A 21,231-nucleotide genomic window follows, 5' to 3' on the forward strand; every position below is an offset into this window, starting at 1 on the left:
ACGCCCTGCCCTGCAACACACGACAAACATTCCCAACAAGTTTGAAGAAGCAGACTAGAAAATTCTGAGGGATTCTATGTCTTTGAAATATGTCAGTAGTAAGTGTACTTTTTCTATGTTTATAGAAAATGTATGAATGGGAGCGGCGTTTTTTCTGTTTATTATCATTGGACACATTTTTTGTTATGAGTACTCATCTTTGAGTTCTGCCCAAGAGGATTCTGACTTTGTGTTGATGTGATATATTGTATTAGCTGTGATGTTTTCCTGAAACACAAGTTTCTATGAAATCCAATCAGTTGGAAAAGCTTAGCCGGTTGTTGGTGGGAAGTGAGTTAGATAAATCTCTAGTTCTGATAAACCTATAATTATTAACATGGCCTCTTTTAAAGCAAATCCTTGCATATTTTTCTCTTTCACAGATTTATCTAATTGCCCAACGACCACTGATGAAGATAGGTTGGAGTAACTGCTGAAACTGAATTTTATTGACCAGAAGACAGTCCATTTGTTTCACTTCTTTTTGTTTTCCCTACTGCTTTGAGCTTTACTGTAACGGCTGAAAAACTTGGAAAATAAAATGAACATGCTGTGGTCTTGAACTTTTTTTTTTTTGAGGAAAAATTAAAGTGCCAGAGTGAAAGCCAGAATGGCATCCAGAGAGAGACTCTTTGAACTTTGGATGCTTTATTGTGCGAAGGTAACTGCTTTCCTTTTTATTTCTAAGTTTTAAAATACTTTGTTATAAAATTTTGTGACTGGCCTTATTAGCACTTTATTTAATGGATAGTAGCATATTTATTCATAGTAATGACCCCAAATTTAAAAACACAGGATTTTCTGTTTTCCACTTTTTCACGTTTGAACACATACACAATATTGGCATGCTCTTAAAAACTGTAGGATGTGGTTTTAATTTGATATTTGTCTTCAGGGATCCTAAAGTTATATGAGTAAAATTAGGACCTTTGAGAAAAATAAAACATTTGTATTTTTGTTTGTGCTTTTTTTTTTTCTCCCACAACTGGGAGTACAGATAGAGATATTTTTATGAGAAGAGCATTAAGCATTTTTCTCATAATTAATCTTTTAAATTAAAAGATTATTATATAAAAATGCTGTTGATTTGAGGTGGTTACTGTAAGCTTGCCCTGATATTAGCACCTTATAAACATTGTCTCTCTTGATCCTCACAACAATCCTGTGAGATGGGTATGGTAATTATCCTTTTTACTGATGAGAAAAACTGATGCAGAGTTTAAAGGGGTTAGTGAGAAGCAGCCCCTCCTGCTTCTGGGAACTCACAACTGCCTGATTGAAGTCCATGCTCTTATCCATTATGACTGCTCATTATTTTTTCTTTGTCATTCAAAAATAAGTTTTTCTCCATTTGTCTTTATGTGAATTTTTACATGTTAGCTTTGATTTTAGGTTATTGGAGAAGAAGGGTACTACTTAAAAATATGTTTTTCAAGTGAGGAGCTATATTACTACTTTGAAGATACTGGCAAGGGTCAGAGTAACATCTCTAACTTACTCCTTAAGTTACTTTAGGTCTGCGTGGTGAAGTTCTCAAGTCTCAGCTTCCATTTCTGCATTATCCTGTAGGGCTCCCTTTCTATACTTTCAGCTTTTTAAAGAACTAAAAGTTCTTTGAAGTTATTCTTTAACAGATGATCTCAGTTATCTTAATATTAAATATTAGAGCTCACACTGGAATTTTCTATGACTTCCTGGTTTGGTATTTTTTACAGTTGCTGAAGGACATATACTTTGAAATATTTAATATGAATTTTTAAAATAGCTTTTAGTCTTGTGTAATTTAATGCCAGAAGTGTCTTTTTAAAAATAGACCACTCTTCCAATAAAAAAGGAATCCAATTCACCACTCTTGAAAACAATCACTAACACGTCAGCCAAAAATTAAAAATGCATTTTAGTATGCATGCCCAGTACTCGTTTGAAAATTATTTTTTAAAAAATCCATCAAACTTACTAGGTTTTACATTTTCAGAATGACAAAAAGTAAATGGGATTACATTTCCTTATTAATTAGTTATATTGTTTCTAGGTCGAGTTCATGTTTTATTCAGACGACACTGTGCTTATTGAAAAGATAGTGTAGTTTGTTCGACAAACAGAATTTTGTTCTTAATGACTTAACATAAAAGTGAATCCTTACTCTTTTATGAGAATGTCTGAGTAAATAATGAAGGACCTTCATGGTCAAATTTTGAAGCCTATTCTTGGACAGGAAGATAAATCGCATTTTTATGTTAAAGATTTAAATCACTTGTGCACTTAATAAGATTAAAATTTTTTTCAACGGTTTTCAAAAATTCATTATTTAAAATAATGATTTTATGTTTCACCAGTTCATGAATAAGCTACTTGTAAGCTAGACAACAACTTTCTTTTCCTCCGATACCTTGAATTCAAGTAGCTTCCAAATATGCATCATAGGTTTAACACTTCTTTTCCCTAGTGAGAATGATTACCAAATACCCGGTTCTCTATAGTACTTTCTCTCTAGCCTTATTGCTGTCACTCTAGCATATGACCCTTCAAACCACCTGACTTTCTTTTTTTCTCCTGACTAACTTATAAGACTTTTTTTTTGTACCTTTGACAGGCTTTCAGACTGCTTCAGGACTGCTCAGATCTTCTCTTAACTTAGCTCCAACTAAGATCTCTTTTTGGGCTTGCAATTGTGGAGTCTAGTTTTGGCTCTGTTGCTGCTTTGTTTTTTGACCTTGAGCAAGACTTATCTCTTTGGGTCTCAGTTTTCTTATTTGTCAAGTAGTAGTGTGTATACAAGGAGAATTCTTGTCTAACTCACCATAAGATTTTCATTTATTTTGACCTCTGAGGGACGTGGAGCTTTTTTGTCCTTATTCTATGGATTATCCTATAGAACTTTTTAGTTCATCTTTCTTTTTAAAGCTTTTATTGTGAAAAATTTCAAACAGGCACAAATAGAGAAGATACTGTACTGAACCCTTTGTATCTGTCACTGTGCTTCAGTAGCTATCAGTTCATATTCAGTGATGTTTCACATAGAACCCTCCACTACCCTTCCCTCTACCCCTGAATTATTTTAAAGCAAATCCCAGACAACATATCTTATCCATAAATATTTTAAAATATATCTATATTATAAGAACTCCTCTTAAAAACATAATCTCAATATAATTCTTTAAATCATCAAATATCTGGTTGGTCTTCAAACTTTCCTGGTAGCTTCATAAATGTTCTTATTTTGCTACTGTTTGTCTGACACAATATTTAAACAAAACATACATGTTGTATTTTGCTGAAAATTTGTCTGTTAAGTCTTTTAATCTATGGGTTCCTCCTCACCACACTTTTTATCCCTTCTGTTTATTTGTTGAAGAAACCAGATTTTGACATTAGAATTTCCTCAGTCTGGGTTTTGCTGGTTGAATTCTCTTGATTTTAATTGTTACTTCTATTGGTGTCTGCAAACTGGCAGATCTAGAGACTTGATTGATTCACATTCTCCTTGGCAGCTGGAGGCTAGAATAATTAATGAGTGTCTTGGCCATCATGACTTTTGCCTATATGCATTATTTCATTAGGAGTTTGCAAAACTGTGATATTCAGATTTTATCATTTCTTTATTTATGAGTAGAACATATATAGAGAAATGTCCCCTCATCAGTTATTTGATGACAGTTCCTTAAAGGGAAGGCAGGCAAAATAAACTTTGATTCTTTGTTTGTTTTCAGAATAATGACTTGATTGCTAGCATCCTCCAAAGGTGACCAATTATTTTTCTTGAGTATCAAGTTCATCCTTAATGGTTAAAATTTAAACATTGTCTATTATTTTGCTGCCCTGTTTGGTATGCTATTCATATCAAACACTGTATACATACCTGATTAAAGAAGACGACTTTGAAGATTTATGAAGGTCTGCTTCAGGGCAATATGTATGGTTAAGACATCTTTTGTATTTGCTACAGTGCTAACCTCGGCACGTGTATTCCACAGTGTGTTAGCAATAGATGAATATTAAGGTGCCATCATAGAGTTCTATGTAAAGTGATGTTTTAAAGGTTGCCATTGAGCATTATGAAAGTTCAATAGGTATTTAAATAGGACTCTATCAGAAATAACCCTTAGATAATACTGTTGGGTCAAAGGAACACTAAGGAGATATATAAATATGTCTTCTTCCCATTAGTCTGGGTTTAGTTGCAAGCCTAAATACTAGTGATTAAAGTTTTTAAAGTAGAATTAAAATAAATTCCTGGTTTCAGAGTTTACCAGATGGGTCCCTGTATATTAAATGCAATATTTCAAAAGAATTTGGGTAAAAAACTTTGCAGTTTGTTTTTTTAACCAAAGTTTTCAGGTCTGATTTTTCACTTTCTAGGAATAGGATTTAATTGCATTGTCAAGAACATGCATCTTCCTAGTAGGTTATTTATTAACCTCATGTAGTTATTACATAATAGAGGCAGGATGATTTCTGATTACCCAGCATTCCTGCTCTATACAGGGTCTTTCACTAATGTATTAGGCTACTAATTTAAGTTATGTAGTCTGAACTTTTCTTGCCTCCAAACAGTCATCCCCACCCAGGGTCAAGGATTTCATCAACAGTGCATTTCATATAGCTCTTATAAGTTAAATATTAACTTGGAAACAGGTTTAATTTTGTATCTGGATTTTAGTTCAGTAGTTAACTACTTCTCATCTGAGCATACTTTTCTCAAGTGTAGAAGGTAACTTTATTTTTTAATATCTAAAGATTTTACTTTATATTATCTGGGTTAGGCACCATGTAATTCCCTGTTTCTTTTGACATTATTTCTTAATGTGCTTGTGGTAAGAGAGATGGCGCTGAAAACAGTTTTGGTTTCTACATTATCATACAACTTTTTGGAATTCGTATGTTGCATAGAACAGATACGTATGTATCCCTGTCTCAGCTGCTCCCCTTAGATAGGCATAAGGATATATTTCTGTTCAACATTTAGCCTTTTGGTAGTGCTACAGTTGGTCACCAAAATATGCAGAAGAAACTGAGTCCTCAAATTCGTTGATAAGATTAAGTCATTTTTGTTCTGTGTAATGGAAAGTATTTTTTTTGAGCTTCAGTTTACACTGAAAAATTTTGTGAAACTTCAGAATTAGAGCCAAGATTTAGTCCCAATTCTGTTTCTGATTTTAAGGACCCAAAGACAGGTTACCTAGTTTCTTTATGTTTCAGTTTTTTCATGTGTCAAATGGAAAAAATAATTATTTTGCGTATCTTTCAAAGTTGTTGAGAACAAAATGAATTGACTGTATTTAAATGCACTGTAAGGGTAAGCTAAGAAATATAAAAATGTAATCTTTATTAGCATGTAAAGAATACGTATGTGAGCATGAGAGTATGTGTATCAAGATTACTTCCATTTTGTGTTTATATGGTATAATGATAGTGGGAAATACTCTCTTGTCTTTTTACCAGTAGTGATGAAGCTGTGCTCATGAACGTCTTAATTTTTATTTTATTTTATTTTTAAATTAATTAATTAATTTTTGGCTGCGTTGGGTCTTTGTTGCTGCACACGGGCTTTCTCTAGTTGCGGTGAGTAGGGGCTACTCTTCGTTGAGGTGTGCAGGCTTCTCATTGCGATGGTTTCTGTTGCGGAGCACGGGCTCTAGGTGCGCAGGCTTCAGTAGTTGTGGCATGTGGGCTCAGTAGTTACGGCTCGTGGGCTCTAGAGCGCAGGTTCAGTAGTTGTGGCGCACGGGCTTAGTTGCTCCGCGGCATGTGGGATCTTCCTGGACCAGGGCTCAAACCCGTGTCCCCTGCATTGGCAGGAGGATTCTTAACCACTGCACCACCAGGGAAGTCCCCGCATCTTAATTTTTAATCTGTATGTATTTTTGCTTTCAAGCATAGCGCTTAATTATCCCAGTAATGATTTGGGATTTTTTTTTTTTTTTACTCTAAACCAAGTTTGTTTTGCATCTTGGTGATGCTCCATTTCCTGCTGTTGCCCTTTGTCCTGCTAAATCTGGAATATGACTGAAATAGATAGTTTTGCAATGAGCTCAGAGTAAACTTCCTTTTCAGAATAAAAGTTTTGCTTCATAAGGAAAACAGAATTTAGAGGTGTTTTATTCAGATAAAAAGGCATGTGCCTCTTTTTATATATAGATTTGGAAAAAAACGGATGAATGAATATTCTTCTAATGAGAAAATTGTAATTTATTTATACAATTTTGGTTGTAATTGTAAGTGAAACTTTTGGCAAGACGTACCAATATACATCAACCCTTATAATTTAGCCTTTTTTTTTTTTTCATTTCAAATGAGTTGGTTTAATTCCAGGTGGTACAGAATTCAGGATAGGACAGGGGCTTAAGAACATAGTTTGGCAGGATTCTGGGCTGGGTTTATGCAGATCTCATAGCTGACGTAGAAATGGCTGAGAGGAACTAAAGATGAGCCACTGTATGATTTTTTTTTTTTTTTTTTTTTTTTTTTTTTACAAAAGTTTATTCTTAAATGTGCAGTAGGTTCCAAGACAACACTTATTCTAGCTATGGGTTGCAACAGATGTTATGGCAGGGAATCCAGATGTTTAATCCAGATGTTTAAACAGGAATGGAATTAAGGATCATCATTGCTTCAGGCACAAGGAGCAGCTTACTTTTTGCCAGATTTCTTAATTCCACCTGTGACCAGGGGGCCTTTCCCACGGCCTTCGCTTTTAGCTCCTCAAGTTTCTTTTGCTCTTCCTTCTGTTTCTGCTTGAATGCCTTATCTTCCTCATCCATATCCTTGGCTTGCTTCTTGGGCTGCTTCAGGGGCTTCTTCTTGCCACCTTCGCGGCCCGACGTGGCGCCTGCTGCCCTTTCCCCAAACCCTGCCACCGCAGCCCATTTTTAATAAGTCTCTGGTATGTGCAAAGTGTAGATAGAAATAGCTCTCAATTTACTCTGGCTAAATAATGACTTTGTATATAAAGAAAGTAATGTTGTTTGACTCTAAGGCAAAACAAAACAAAATCATCAGCTTAGTAGTATTGGTTACCAATTACATGTTCATTTTAGGAAGTTAGATGTGAAAGAAAGCAAGAAATGAGTATTTTTTGTCAATAGATGTGAGATTTGCCCTTAGGAAAGGAATATTACTACCTTTGTGGTTTGACTTGAGGAGCTTATGCACTACTCTAAAAAGTTGTTACGATGCATGAAAATATTTTATTATTCTTTCCTTTTGAATATCAAAATTTAAATTTCCCTGGTAGAAGGTTGAATTGATAGCCCTTCAATGTGTAGATGTGGAGGAAGAGGGAAAAGGAAGAGCCCAAAATAATTTTTAGGTTTTTTGGTTTTGCAGACTGGTTCTAGGTCATCCCATTCACCAAGTTAGCTAGTGCAAGTTCACTAGGTTTTCAGGTAAACATGTGAGTTTGCAGTGCCTGGGGGATATCTAGGTAGAGAAACACCCCACGAAATGGAGTTCAGAAGGCCGTCTATGCTGGAAATAAAGATTTGAGAGTTGTCATACTGGCAATTATTGAAGAGTTACATGAGAGTAAGAAGGGAAGAGGCTCAAAAGTCAGGGAGTCCTGAAGAATATTATCTTTTAAGAGGAGGATAGAGGAAGAAGAGTCAGGAGTTTGGGAGGAGAGCCAGGAGTGAGTGGTTGCCTCAGAAAGTAGAGGGATGTCAAATTCAACATAGCTTTGAAGAAAAGCATTATGGAGTGTGTATTGGATTCCACAGTTAAGAGATTATTGGTGGCTTTAGCAAAGTAGTTCTAAAAAGAGTGGGGAAAAAAGATGTTAAAAATACAAGTCCCCATTTTATTTTTAAATTGAATCCAACAGACTTAAAATCACTGACAAACTGCTATTAAAGTTTTAAAATGTTTACTCTTGATTTTTGTACTTATCTGGCCAGGGACCTTTCAAACTTATTCTTAACTATATCTAAGGAATATCAGCATTTTCTTTTAATTTATGTCTTGTGACTTAGATTTAGACTGGTAAAATTATTCTCTGGTTGAGCCACAGCATTAACTGATCCATGCATTTCACACAAAAGTCATTCAAGCATTTCAAAACAGTTTGTCTCTAAAAAAACCCCAGTGGTTTTGTTTGATGCCTTTAATTTAACTACTACATGATCTTCCCTGATAATAAACTTTAGAATAGTAGGAAAGATATGTACTATTTCAATTTATGGTGTCATTGTGAGGTGGGTTTATACTTTTTTATTGAATAATTTTGACTTATGATTTTTGTCAAAATATAACATTTAAGTTTTAAAATATAAAATTTCATTTTTCTAATGAATGAATCTCATTTGAAGCATGACAATATATAGACTTTCTAATTTAGATTTATGCTCTAAGGAAAAGTAGTAAAGATGTTTTACTTTTACACCAAGCTTTAAAAAATTTTAAATTTAAGGTATACAAGTTAACTGTAGAAAATTTAGAAAATACAGATATGCAAAAAGAAAGTAAAAATTTCATTATTCAGAGATTTTTAGTTAGAGTACTTTTATGCATGTGATCGAAAAGTCTGTAAATTAGTTACGTTTACTACTACAAATCATTAGGATATCAAATTTGAAAAACTTCCATCTGATATGAAACTTGAATATTGTTTTAAACTTTTAAGTCCAATTTAGTTAGTTTTTATTGGATGCCTACTGTATGTTCATGTTATTTACTGTCATTTTATCCCTTGAATTTAGTATTTTTCCTCTTTTAAAAAATTTGGTCATTTAAAAAAAATTAATAAACTATTTTTTTAGAGCAGTTTTAGGTTCACAGCAAAATTGAACAGAAAGCACAGGAGATTCCGATGTACCCCCTGTCCCCATATATGCACAACCTTCCCTATTATTGACATCCTGCACCGCAGTGCTACCTGATCACTTGACTGACTTCCCAAAAACACTTGAAGCAGAAATTTCTTTACCTGTTAACTATGTGTGAAACTCCAAGATGAACACAAAAAGCAACAGGACATATTATACCTAACATTCCAATACTCTAGATGTTGGTCTTTTCAAGCCTTGCTAATTTTAACTGAGAATTCTCTACACTCTATTGATCAAATGTAGAACTTCATTAAAGTAGTTATCTGAATGAATAGTTACTTAAAATTTAAGAAATACCTAAAGTAAAAATTAAAATCTTTCCCACTAGGGGTTGGTGTATTCTAAGCCTATTTTTATGCACAGGCCTCTATTAGAATATTGCTTCTTTTGTTTGTGTTAAAATGGTTTCCAAATCTTTCCTGGATGTGACTGGCTTTTATCAGAATTTCCATCAAAATTTTATAACTTTCATCTGGTTAATTGACTGTGACTTCATCTGAGGTCATGCTTTTCCAACTAGAGTCAGTTTCCCACTTAGATTGTAGGATGTGAGACCTAAGGGAGGATGAATGAAGTCATCAGTGATTGCTTAGTTGAAGAGGTAGCATTTGATTGAGGTTTTAAAGAATTAATAGTTTAATAGTCACAGAGGGTGTTCCATACACATATAAGGCATGAACAAAAGTACAAAGGAAAAGCAATCTTAGTATAGATTCTCATCGCTAATGTCAAATTATACTCTGCTGCTCTGTTTTCATGCCTATCTGTGTACACAATAACTTCATTTCACTGATTAATTTAGTATAATATTTTGAAGACATTTTGAACAGCAGGTAATCTCAACATGTTGGAGTACCAGCTATGCACATAAATCTAGCAAAAGGACATCACCATGAACACCTGTTACCAGGTGTGCACAGGCAGTGACAAATGTAACATCATCCTTTCTGAGAGCAATTGTAAGATGCGTTTTGATTTCAAAGATGCCAAAATGTAAAAAATTATATGTCTTAGAATCAGAGAAATATGGTATAAAAAGCAGTTGTAAAAAAGAATGTCTAGAAATAGGAAAGAAATCCCAATAATGATATTTAAAAACCAATAAATTGGATGCGAGTTTAGATAGCTGAAGAGAATTAGAGAGTTGGAAGGGAGGTCACAAGAATTCTTTTAGAATATATCCTAGGAAGTCAAAGAGTTGAAAATATGGAAGGTTCTGAAGGATAGTATGAAAACATTTAACACATATTTTTTTAAAGTATTTATTTATTTATTTATGGCTGTGTTGGGTCTTCGTTTCTGTGCGAGGGCTATCTCTAGTTGTGGCAAGCGGGGGGCCACTCTTCATCGCGGTGCGCGGGCCTCTCACTGTCGCGGCCTCTCTTGTTGCGGAGCACAGGCTCCAGACACGCAGGCTCAGTAATTGTGGCTCACGGGCCCAGCTGCTCCGAGGCATGTGGGATCTTCCCAGACCAGGGCTCGAACCTGTGTCCCCTGCATTGGCAGGCAGATTCTCAACCACTGCGCCACCAGGGAAACCCATAACACATATTTAATTGGACTCTGAAAAGGAGAGTAAAGAAAGCATGAAACAAATGTTAATATTTGAAGAGATTGCAGGTGAGAGCTTTCCAGGATTGATGGAAGTCTAGTAAAACTCAAGGAGAAAAAACAAATTCCATACCAAGATTCATGATAGTGAAACCACAGTGGTTTTGCAGAAAACCAAAGGGAAAGAGAAAATTCTGAAAAGCTGCCAGAGGAAAAAACGATTATCTTCAAAGGGATTACACATTAATAGCTGATTTTTCAGTAATAATGATGGAAGGGAAAGGATAATGGATTGATATCTTTAAAGAAAAGACTAATGTAGAATTTCCAACCAAGTGACATTTTTTCAAAGACGAAAGTGAAATAAAGTCATTTTCAGCAAAACAACAGTTCAATTCATCAGGAAAATGTAACAGTTTTAAATTTGTGTGTACCTCATAACCTAGTCTCTGAAGCAAGCATTGACAGAACTACAGAGAAATGAACATATGACAATCATGGCAGGTTTTTTTTTCTTCAGTTTATCATATTTTAGTATTTTTTTCTCAGTAATTGGTAGAATGAACAGACCAAAGAAAAAAAATCAGTAAAGATACAGAAGATTTAAACAATAGGATCGACAAATTTAAAAGGGATTTATGTAGAACAACACCCATACATTCCTTTCAAGTACACATATTTACAAAAATGATGATATGACAGACCTTAAAGCAAGTTTCAACAAATTTCAGATGATTGAAATAGTAGAGTATATTTTCTGACACGAATGTAGTTAAGGAAGAAATGTTGCTAAGGAAGAAATAGCAAAAAGATTTTTAAAAAAGTCATGAACTACAATTTAAAACCTTTGATTAAAGAACAAGTAATAAAGGAAAATTAGAATTTCGGGGAGGTGGAACTGAATGATAAAAGTAAGCATTTTAGAACTTCTAAATGGGGGGCGCCTATAGCATTACTTAGGAAAATTTATGGCTATAAATGTGTTAGAGAAAGAGGCTAAAAATAAATGAACTAGTCATTTGTGGTAGCCAGCCTTCAAGATCCCTACCTCCTGGTATTCACGCCCTTTTATAGTCCTCTCCTACATTGTATCAGGGTTTGTCTGTGACCAGTAGAATTTGGCAAAACTGATGGTATGTCATTTCCGAAATTAGAAAAGACACTGTTGTTTCCGTCTCAGTTACTCTTTTTTCCTTGGATCATTCGCTCTGGGGGAAGCAAGCTGCTATGTTGTGAGCAGCCCTATGGAGAAGCCCATGTTGTGAACAACTGAAACCTTGCCAGCCACCATGTGAGTGAAGTTGAAAGTAGTTCCTTCAGCCCAGTCAAACTTTGCTATGACTGCAGCCCTAGTTTCCATCTTCATTACACGTTTGGGAGAAATGCTGAGCCACAGCCACCCACCTAAGCTGTTTTTGAATTCTTGGCCCTAAAAAACTGATATGATATTTGTTGTTCAAGCTCCTAAATTTAATTTGTTATGTAGGAATATATTATTAATATATCATCCATTTCAAGAAGACAAGGAAAGAACAGAATAGGCCCAAAGTAGAGTGAAGGAAATTGTAAGGGCTTTTTTTTTTTGATGTGAAAATTCTGAAATTTATTATTTTTCAGTTGTTGAAGGAAGTGTACATAAGAAGGTTGACGTGCATCACGGAATGTTTAATTTTAATAAAAATTATTCGTTATTTAACAGCTTGGGATGAATGACATAAATACAATCTGTATCTGGATATAATTTTAACTAAGAATCTGGAAGTGAGTTTGAAAATAAATTAACAGCTCTTCCTTCTGCAAATCTTTCTAGTAGTCATGGTGGTATCATAAGGAAATTATAAGGTTTATTACAGGAATTACTCATAATAAAATACTGGATCTAGGAAAAGATAATCGGTAGCTTCTAACATCACGTAAGAGATAACTAGAAATTTATGTTTTGAAGGACGTATATAACACCACCTATGTTGTGTTTTTTGGGGAAAAAAAAAATCTCTAAATCTGACAGTCTGTAGATCTACTACTTTGAAGGAAATACAGAGGACTGAGGAACATGTTAAATGACATAAAGATGTGCAGTTAGCAAAATCCCTAATGCGAGAAATACTAAATCACAAATGGCCCAGTGTCTTCAACAAATAAATTAGGGCAAAAAAAAAAAAAAAGAAATGTAATAGAAACCTACAGGTTTAAAAAGACTTAAAAGATATACCAATAGTTTGCAATTTATGGACTTTATTTGGGTCCTGATCTTACCAGTTAAGAAAGGCATTTGTGGGACTTCCCTTGGTGGTCCAGTGGTTAAGACTTCGCCTTTCAATGCAGGGAGTGTGGGTTCAATCCCTGGTTGGGCAGCTAAGATCCCACATGCCTCGAGGCCAAAAAACCAAAACATAAAACAATTAATATTGTAACAAATTCAGTAAAGACTTTAAAAATGGTCTACATCAAAAAAAAGAGAAAAATCTAAAACAAAGGCTTTTGTGAGCAAGTCAGGAAAATTTGAACATCAACTGATATTAAAGAACTGCTAATTTTTTTAGATATGATAATGTCATATTTTAAAAGATATCTTTTATGGATATACATTGAAATATTTGTGAAATATGAAATATTTGTGAAATATGAAATATTTGATGAAATATGATATCTGGTTTGCTTAAAAGTAACATTAGAGGATGGGGCTATAGGTGAAAGAAGATTGGTTATGCATGATTTGAAAGTTGTTGAAACTGAGTCATACCATTCTCTCCACCTTTTTTGTATGTTTGTGATTTCATTTAATAAAATGCTTTTAGAAAGAGCAGAAATTAATAATAAACATAATAGGATCAACCAAATAAAAAGTTGGTTCTTTGATAAAATTAATGAAATTGAGTCAGGAAGATAAGGTTTGTGGTTGTATGCGTTTCAGAAATTTTATATTATATTCACTGCTTCCAATGGCGTTCCTAAGGCATAGTTCATCTTTTTAAAATTTATTTATTTATTTACTTACTTATTTGGTTGCGCCGGGCCTTAGTTGTGGCTCGTGGGCTCCTTAGTTGCGGCAGGCGGGCTCCTTAGTTGTGACATGCGAACTCTTAGTTGCTGCAGTTCCCTGACCAGGGGATGGAACCCGGGCCCCCTGCATTGGGAACGTGGAGTCTTAACCACTGCGCCACCAGGGAAGTCCCGCATATGTCATCTTAAAGATAATGTATTATTAAAAATCTTGTTTAATTTTGCTTAACTAGTGCTTCTCTAACTTGATTAAGCATAGCAATCTTTCCTTTTTCTTTTTTTTGAACTTTTCAAATTGTACCTGTTCTCATCGAAGCCGACAGTATTGTTAAGTACTTGCTTAGGAAATGGTGACTTCTCCAGTCTTATAATCTATGCACCTGTCCCACTGCTTCCTGTTCCTTCCATGGTGGGACAATACCAAATATTGTACATCCTTTGAGCATATCTTGCTATTTTCTATCTGTCTGGAATTCCCCTCTCCCCTCCTCTCTCCTTGAGAATATCTGTTTATGATTTGTGAAAACTTTTGAGTACTTTTGTTACTCAGTTACCTCCAACCTTGACAGATTCAGTAGCTCCCTTTGTATTGTTTTGATACTTTTCACAACTGTTTTACCTCTCATGATGTGTTGCACTTATTTGTTTATGCTTTTCTTTCCTACTGAAAAAAGAGCACTTTGAGGACAAGATTATGGTTTTTTTTTTTTTTTTTTTACAATTGAGGAATAATTGATACAAGATTATGTTTTGTCTTCATGTCCGTAGAGTCTAGCACTGTCCCTGGTTGGTACATGGTTGGCATGTACTTATTAAATGTTTTTTGAAGCAGCTAGGTTCTATTAGAAAACCTTGAGGGCTGGCCTGAAAGACTAATCATCACTAATAATAGTGTTTCTGTGGGAGGAATTTATCTTCTTTTGCTAGGACATTAAAAATGTGTTATGAATATAACTGAAATGAACTTTTAAAATGCAACTCATATGTAAGTTGCGAGTTGCCCAACATATGGTTGAAATATATGTATGTATCTAAAAGTTTATAAAACTTGAAAGAATACTACAACCCAAATATCGTTGTGTGGAGGAAGTAAGGTGTTTCCCCCATTCTTACCCGTAACCCTAGCCCTTAAGAACTAGGTGAAATTGTATGGATCCCTTAATTCTGTTACCCACTAAAGCCTCCCAGTGGAGGAGTGGATGTTGTAAGAAGGTAAAAGCCTCCTGTGCTTTAATGTAATTTAAATAATCACGTTCGGCTAGTGGTCACTGCACTGGACAGCACATCTAAGTGTTTAGACTTCATCCTCTGGTAATGGGGGGACGTTGAAAGTATTTGAACAGGAGAGAAAAGATGATTAGATTCAAATTTAACAAACCCCATTAGTAACTGTGTGTAGGTGAGAGAAACTGAAGCTACAGAGACCTGTAGGGAGCTACATAACAGTCCAAATGAAGGACTGTCTTAACGGCAGATGATTGGATGAATATTTGAGTACAAGATCAATAAAGTTGATTTTAATTATTTTATAATTGCTTATTTTATTGAGCATTTGCTAAATGTCAGGTACTGCTGAGTGCCTTACATGTATTATCTCATTCAGTGCTTTCAACAGCCCTATGAGGGGAAGTATTACCTTCATTTTATAGATCAAGAACAGATCAGAGAGATGAAGTAACCTGCCCAAAGTCACACTGAGAGTAAATGCAAAGAGAGTTGAAAGGAAAGGAATACAGTTAAAATCATGTGGCACAGGGGATCATGAAATATTTAAATGTGTATGTACAGCATAGAACATTCCTGTTTTGTGAGTGAGCCGTAATTTAGGCACATAATAGGTTATAAAAATAGCATTAGGAAAAAATAAAAATAGCATTAGGGACTTCCCTGGTGGTGCAGTGGTTAAGAATCCGCCTGCCAATGCGGGGGACATGGGTTCGAGCCCTGGTCCAGGAAGATCCCACATGCCGCGGAGCAGCTAAGCCTGTGTGCCACAACTACTGAGCCTGTGCTCTAGAGCCTGCGAGCCACAACTACTGAGCCCGTGTGCCACAACTACTGAAGCCCGTGCGCCTAGAGCCCGTGCTCCATAACAAGAGAAGCCACTGCAATGAGAAGCCTGTGCACCACAATGAAGAGTAGCCCCTGCTCGCCACAACTAGAGAAAGACCATGCACAGCAACGAAAACCCAATGCAGCCATAAGTAAATAAATAAATAAATTTAAAAATATATTAATAAATTTTTAAAAAGTAACATTATACTTAGCGTATACTATGTGCCCTTGACGAGGTTATTTAATTTTCACAACCCTGTAAAGAAAGGTACTGTCATTATCTTCATTTTTATAGACGAAACTGTTGTGCGAACATAGGGTGACTTGGTCAAGAAAGTGACAGAGCAGGGGTTAGGGTCCGTGTAATCTGGCCTCAGTGCTCCTGCAGTACTTAATACATTTGTGTGTTGTGTTAATAAATATCGTACAAGTGGAGAGATAGACCCTACTGTGCTGTTTCATTGTACCCAACTCTCTTAACCATGAAAGTGGCTAAGCTGAGATTTAATTAATATTGTTTCTGGGTGTGTGGACATTTTTCCTTTTATGGCCTTTGGCAGTAAAGTATAGATCCTCTTAAGGGTTTTCTCAGGCTGTATGGAATGTGGCTGTTTTATGTGTTAAATTGTTTATGGCCTTGAGTTTACTGATCCTTAGTTCCTCTTTTCCTCTTTTTGTCCACTAAGCTCCATTTTATTCCTGCTCACAGTTCAAAGACAGTGTAGTGTAGTGTAGTGTAGTAGAAAGAGCACGGTTGGATTCATATATCTTTGCATTTTAATCCCAGCACTATCAATGGCTAGCTTATGACTATGGATAAATTATATATCCTTAGAACTTTGCTTTTCTAACCCATAAAATGGGGAAAATGATACCTTCTCTTGATGGTTGTAAGGAGTAAATGGGATGATGTATACTTTTTAAATACCTGCTATAATACTTTGCACATTGCAGAATCTCAAAAAAAAATGTAACTGCTTCACTTCTTACTAAATAAAACATTTCCAGCTTTAAGTACCATTTCTTTCTTTATAGTTAGTTGCTCAACTTCCTAGGAGAACTCTGTACTTACCAAACTGAATTACCAAACACTTGGTAACTCTGACTTTCAGACTTTGAACCAGATACGGTAGAGTTTCTAAATAAACTGTGAGGAGAAATACATTAGTTCTTTATGGCATTATAAACTGTTTTGTGTTGAACTTTTACAGAGTTTGTTAAAACTCTGCTTTATTAAAAAGGAACCATGGTAAGGAAAACTCTGGCTACTTGTATTTCTGGAGTCTTATCCTGATGAATGAATGAATGAATGAATGATGTGCTGGTTGGAAATGAAAAAAGCAATTAATGAAATCCTTGAGAAAATTTCTCACAAGAGGTAGTTCTTTTTCTGAAATATTTCTGTCTTCTCAATGATGATGTGGATTATAACAATTTATGATCTGATTTTGGAACAGTATATTAATAGAAAAAATAAATACACAAAAGGTCAGCAGTCTGCATATTCTGGGAACATTCTTTTAGGAATTCTGATTTGTGTGTAATACTTTTATTTTAGGGAAATAAATTATTTGAGTTCCCTTTTATCCAAGAGCAGTGCCTAACCAGTGATATTTAATGAGTAAGTAAGACTCCTGAGTATCATGTTGAAATTGACTGGAGTAAAAAAGTGTTAAGGATGTGAAGGAAACAAATTTGAGCATCATTTTTAATGATGCAATTTATATTTAAAAAGACATTTCTGAGGAATCATGGTTTTTTTCAAATCATCTTTGAGATGTAACTTACAGACCTTAAAATGCACAGATTTTAAGTGCCAAATATGATGAGTTTTGATACAAGCAAACATTTGTGTCACTACTACCTAATAAAACAAATGGAAAATTTCTATTACCTAGGAAAGTTTTCTTTGTGCCCCTTTGTACTCAGTCCTCTGAAAGACAGTCAGTGATCTAATTTCTGTCACCATAGCCTGCTCTAGAACTTTGTATAAGTGAAATCACACAGTGTATATGCTTAATGCCTGGCGTCTTTTGCTCAACATGTTTTTGAAATTTCTATTCATTGTCGTATCAACAGTTCATTCATTGTTATTGCAGAATAGCATTCCATTGTGTGAGTATACCACAATTCATCAGTTAACCTGTTGACAGAATTTTGGTTTGTTTCCAGTTTTGGGCTATTAAAAATAAATCTTCTATGAACATTTTTGTATAGCTTGTTTTTGTGGATATATGTTTTCACTTCTCTTAAGAGGAATGACTGGACCATGTGGTAAATTTATGTTTAAAAGAAACTGCCAAACTGTTTTCCAAGTGATTTTACCATTTTATACTCCCACCCGAAATGTGAGTTCCAGTTACTCCACATCTTTACCAACACTTGGTATGGAAAGTTAAATTATAGCCATTCTAGTGGGTGTGTAATGGTATTCCATTTCATTTTAATTTGCATTTCCCTGGATAACTAATAATGTTGAGAATGCTTTTGCATGCTACTTGGCCATTGGTGTATCTTCTTTTGTGAAATGTCTGAGCCTTTTGCCCATTTTTAAATTGAGTTGTCCTTTTTACATTGATTCATAGGAGTTCTTTATATATTCTTGGTACAAGTCCTTTGTCAGATATATGTACTGAGAATATTTTCAGCTGGCATATGGCTTGCCTTTTCATTTTCTCAATGGTGTCTTCTGATGAATCAAAGTTTTAAATTTTGGTTAAGACCAATTATTATTTTTTTCTTTTTTTGCTTTGTGATTTTTGTGTCCTAGCTAAGAAATCTTTGTCTACCCCAAGGTTGCAAAGGTATTCTGTATTTTCTTTTAGAAGATTTTTTAGTTTTTATGTTTAGGTTAATGATCCATCTCCCATTTTATTTTATTTATGCATTTTATATTTTTCATTAATTCATTGGGTACCTGGTCAGTGCCAGGAACTGTTTTAGGCACTTGGTGTCCATTAGTAAACAAAAAGAAATCACTTGTGGTGGGCCCTTAGATAGGCCTTGAAATTGTGAAGCCTACAGTCTAGGGGAAATGACAGATAATAAATTAATAAATAAATTATACAGTGTGTTAGAAGGTGAGAAAGCACCATGAGGTGGGACAACAGAATAGGGTAGAAGGTAAAGGTTAGTAAGAAGGTTTGTAACTTTAAGAAAGGGTGGTAAAATTTGGCTTCATTGAGAATAAGCCATTTAAAGAATGACCTGAAGATGTAGGAATTAGCCATTCAGCTATCTGGTGGAGGAAGAGTGTCCTGGGTAGAGAGAACAGCCATTGCAAAGGCCTGAGATGGGAGCATGTCTGGTATGTCCCAGTAACAGCCAGGAAACCAGTATAGTACAGGGTGACAGTGGATATGGCCACAAAGATAGGGGAGGGCAAATTGTTTAGAATCTTATAGGACATTTTTCAGATTGTAGCTCTTTGTGTGAGTGCCATGGGTTCACTATACTTAATATACATTTTAAAACAACACATAATGTCTTCCTGTATATCATTTAGAGATTTCATATTATTGCTTCTTTAGATTTATCAATTCATATCTGCTCAATAGGAGTGAAAGCATTTTTTTAAAAAATTCCTGACAGATGTACTTAATATTACAATGGTTTTCTTATTTCAGAAAGATCCAGATTACCTGAAGCTGTGGTTGGACAATTTTGTTTCTAGCTATGAACAATTCTTAGATGTTGACTTTGAAAAGCTGCCTACCAGGTATGTTGAAACACTTAAAATTTCCTACCCTTGGGTGAGTTTGTTAATTTTTGGTACAAAAACTTCATTGATGACATTATAAGGATGGCAGTTATGTGACACACATGCTACTCCTGCATAACCCTGCTTTCATGGCAGACATTTCTGATTGATCACAGCAGTCTTTCTTGCTGATACTAGACGTGACTTCTAGAAGCCTCTTCTTTACTTTGTTAAGCCACTGGCAACTGGGTGTCCTGCAGTTCATTTCAATTCTGACACTACCTGGAGTTAGCGCCAGATCCCATGAGTTAAAGGCAAAGTCCTCCACAAGACTGCCCGCACTTCAGACATCATTAGCAAGTCTTGGGAGCCACCGACATTTCTGATCAACAGGCTATAAATTTGGGGGTTGTCATGACTCCCTCAGGTTCAATAATTTGTTAGATTAACTCACAGAACTCACTGAAAGTCCTATACTTATGATTACAGTATTGTTATAAAGGATACGTGTAGGACAGGGCCTGGGAGGGTCTTGGATGCAGGGCTTCCATGCTCTCTCCCTTTGGAGTCAGGGCATGTTGCTCTCCCTGAACATCAGTGCGTTCAAAGAAGGAAGCTCTTTGAGCTTTGGGTGTCAGAGTTTTGTTGGGTCTTATTACTTCATTGACCGTGTGATTGAACTCAGTCTCCAGATCCTCTCCCTCCCAGAGAGTTGGGGGGGTGAGTTATTCAGATGTGGCCAGCCCCTTTTTTGAAACTATCTAAGGGTCCACCATGCGTCACTTCATTCATTTGCATAAAATTTCTTTATTATATGACAGGCATTCTATTGTAGTTGAAACTTATACTTCTTTTCCTGGCTTTAGAGAAGGGCCTTAGAAAACATCTTGGAGGAGGTTAAGTTTTCAGATTTTTAAAAACTAGGTTTGAAAATCATAAGATGAGGGAAAAATAAACATCTTGGAGGAGGTTAACTTTTCAGATTTTTAAAAACTAGGTTTGAAAATCATAAAATGAGGGAAAAATTAACATCTTATGGAAATGTATAAGTGAAAGTACAAATATTTTCTCCCATTCCTCTGCCTACATTTGTTTCTGCAGTCTCACTGTTCCCAGGCCCACTTCCCAGATAAAGTTCGTATTGTATCTCAAGTCATCTTGTGGACCTAGGTAAGAGAGGTTAGGTTTGCTGTGGTTCAAAGCTGGAGAAATGAGGACATACTTTTAGCCACAAAAGGAACTCCATTTATAGAGATGTATTGAGAGAGGAGGGGAGAAATGGGTGGTGGTTGAGGATGAAAAAGTATCTGGTGAATTAAAAATCTTCAAGGGCGAAAATATTTGCAGTTTGGGGGTGGAGGTAAGCAGTGAGAGTTTAGACACAGGTGAGTTGAATCTGGAGAATCACATAGGAGCCAGATCATGAAGTGCCACAAATGCATTGCTAATGGACTTTGACTTTTTGTTATGGAAGATACAAGGCTCTACTAAAGAATTTTCTGCATAAGAGTTTCATGATCAAGTTTGTTTTTTAAAAGTCACTTTGGTGGCATTATGGAGGTTGGATTGGGAAGGGTTGAGACTGAAGGCAGGAAGGCCAGTTAAGAGGTAATTGTAATAATTCAGAGAAAAGCATCATTAGAGCTTTGGACCAAGGCAATGAACTTAAGAAACAACATGGTTATGCTCAGAAAGCACAAGTACTTCACTTATAAATACAATTTCAGAGTTCTTCACCATTAGATTATTTGTAACAGGTTTATAAAGGTTGAAAATCAGTATTAAATCTTGAACTCAAAATAAGATTATGTATTATTGATTTCTACTCATAAAAGAGTATTCTTGTAGTTTATACTTAGGAGTGCTTTTATTTTAAAAATTTATAGCTCATTTTAAATCATGAGCCTAAGGATCTTATGGAGTCAGGATTTTGGCCTTTGAATGCTTGGGGTTTTGTAAGATGCACTTGTTATCATCCATACATTATAAATGTCTCCTTTCTTGGGAGGTCATTTTTAAAAACACTATATAGACTTATATTGCCACTCTATTTAAAGTAAG

The 21,231-nt window shown here is 35.2% G+C and overlaps 2 protein-coding genes and 1 pseudogene across 4 annotated transcripts in view; 2 read left to right on the top strand and 1 right to left on the bottom strand.

Annotated features, from left to right (window-relative positions):
* CARF (calcium responsive transcription factor) overlaps positions 1-596 on the top strand; it is a 96,376-nt gene extending 95,780 nt beyond the window's left edge. Inside the window, exon 20 of the mRNA XM_082467080.1 lies at positions 423-596. The gene's annotated coding sequence lies outside the window, so the exon portion shown is untranslated. The remainder of the gene's footprint in view (positions 1-422) is intronic.
* NBEAL1 (neurobeachin like 1) overlaps positions 564-21,231 on the top strand; it is a 171,442-nt gene continuing 150,774 nt past the window's right edge. For both annotated transcript variants that reach the window (XM_082466857.1, XM_082466858.1), the window contains exons 1-2: positions 564-700; positions 19,097-19,188. In XM_082466857.1, the coding sequence (XP_082322983.1) occupies positions 650-700; positions 19,097-19,188 (143 nt within the window). In that variant the 5' untranslated portion in view covers positions 564-649. The remainder of the gene's footprint in view (positions 701-19,096; positions 19,189-21,231) is intronic.
* LOC309662913 (translation machinery-associated protein 7 pseudogene) lies at positions 5,116-6,905 on the bottom strand (annotated as a pseudogene). The gene has a single exon. The product of its transcript is annotated as a translation machinery-associated protein 7 pseudogene (transcript).

Source organism: Balaenoptera physalus, assembly GCF_965194825.1.
Source record: "Balaenoptera physalus genome assembly, chromosome: 6".
Classification (NCBI taxonomy): Eukaryota; Metazoa; Chordata; class Mammalia; order Artiodactyla; family Balaenopteridae; genus Balaenoptera; species Balaenoptera physalus.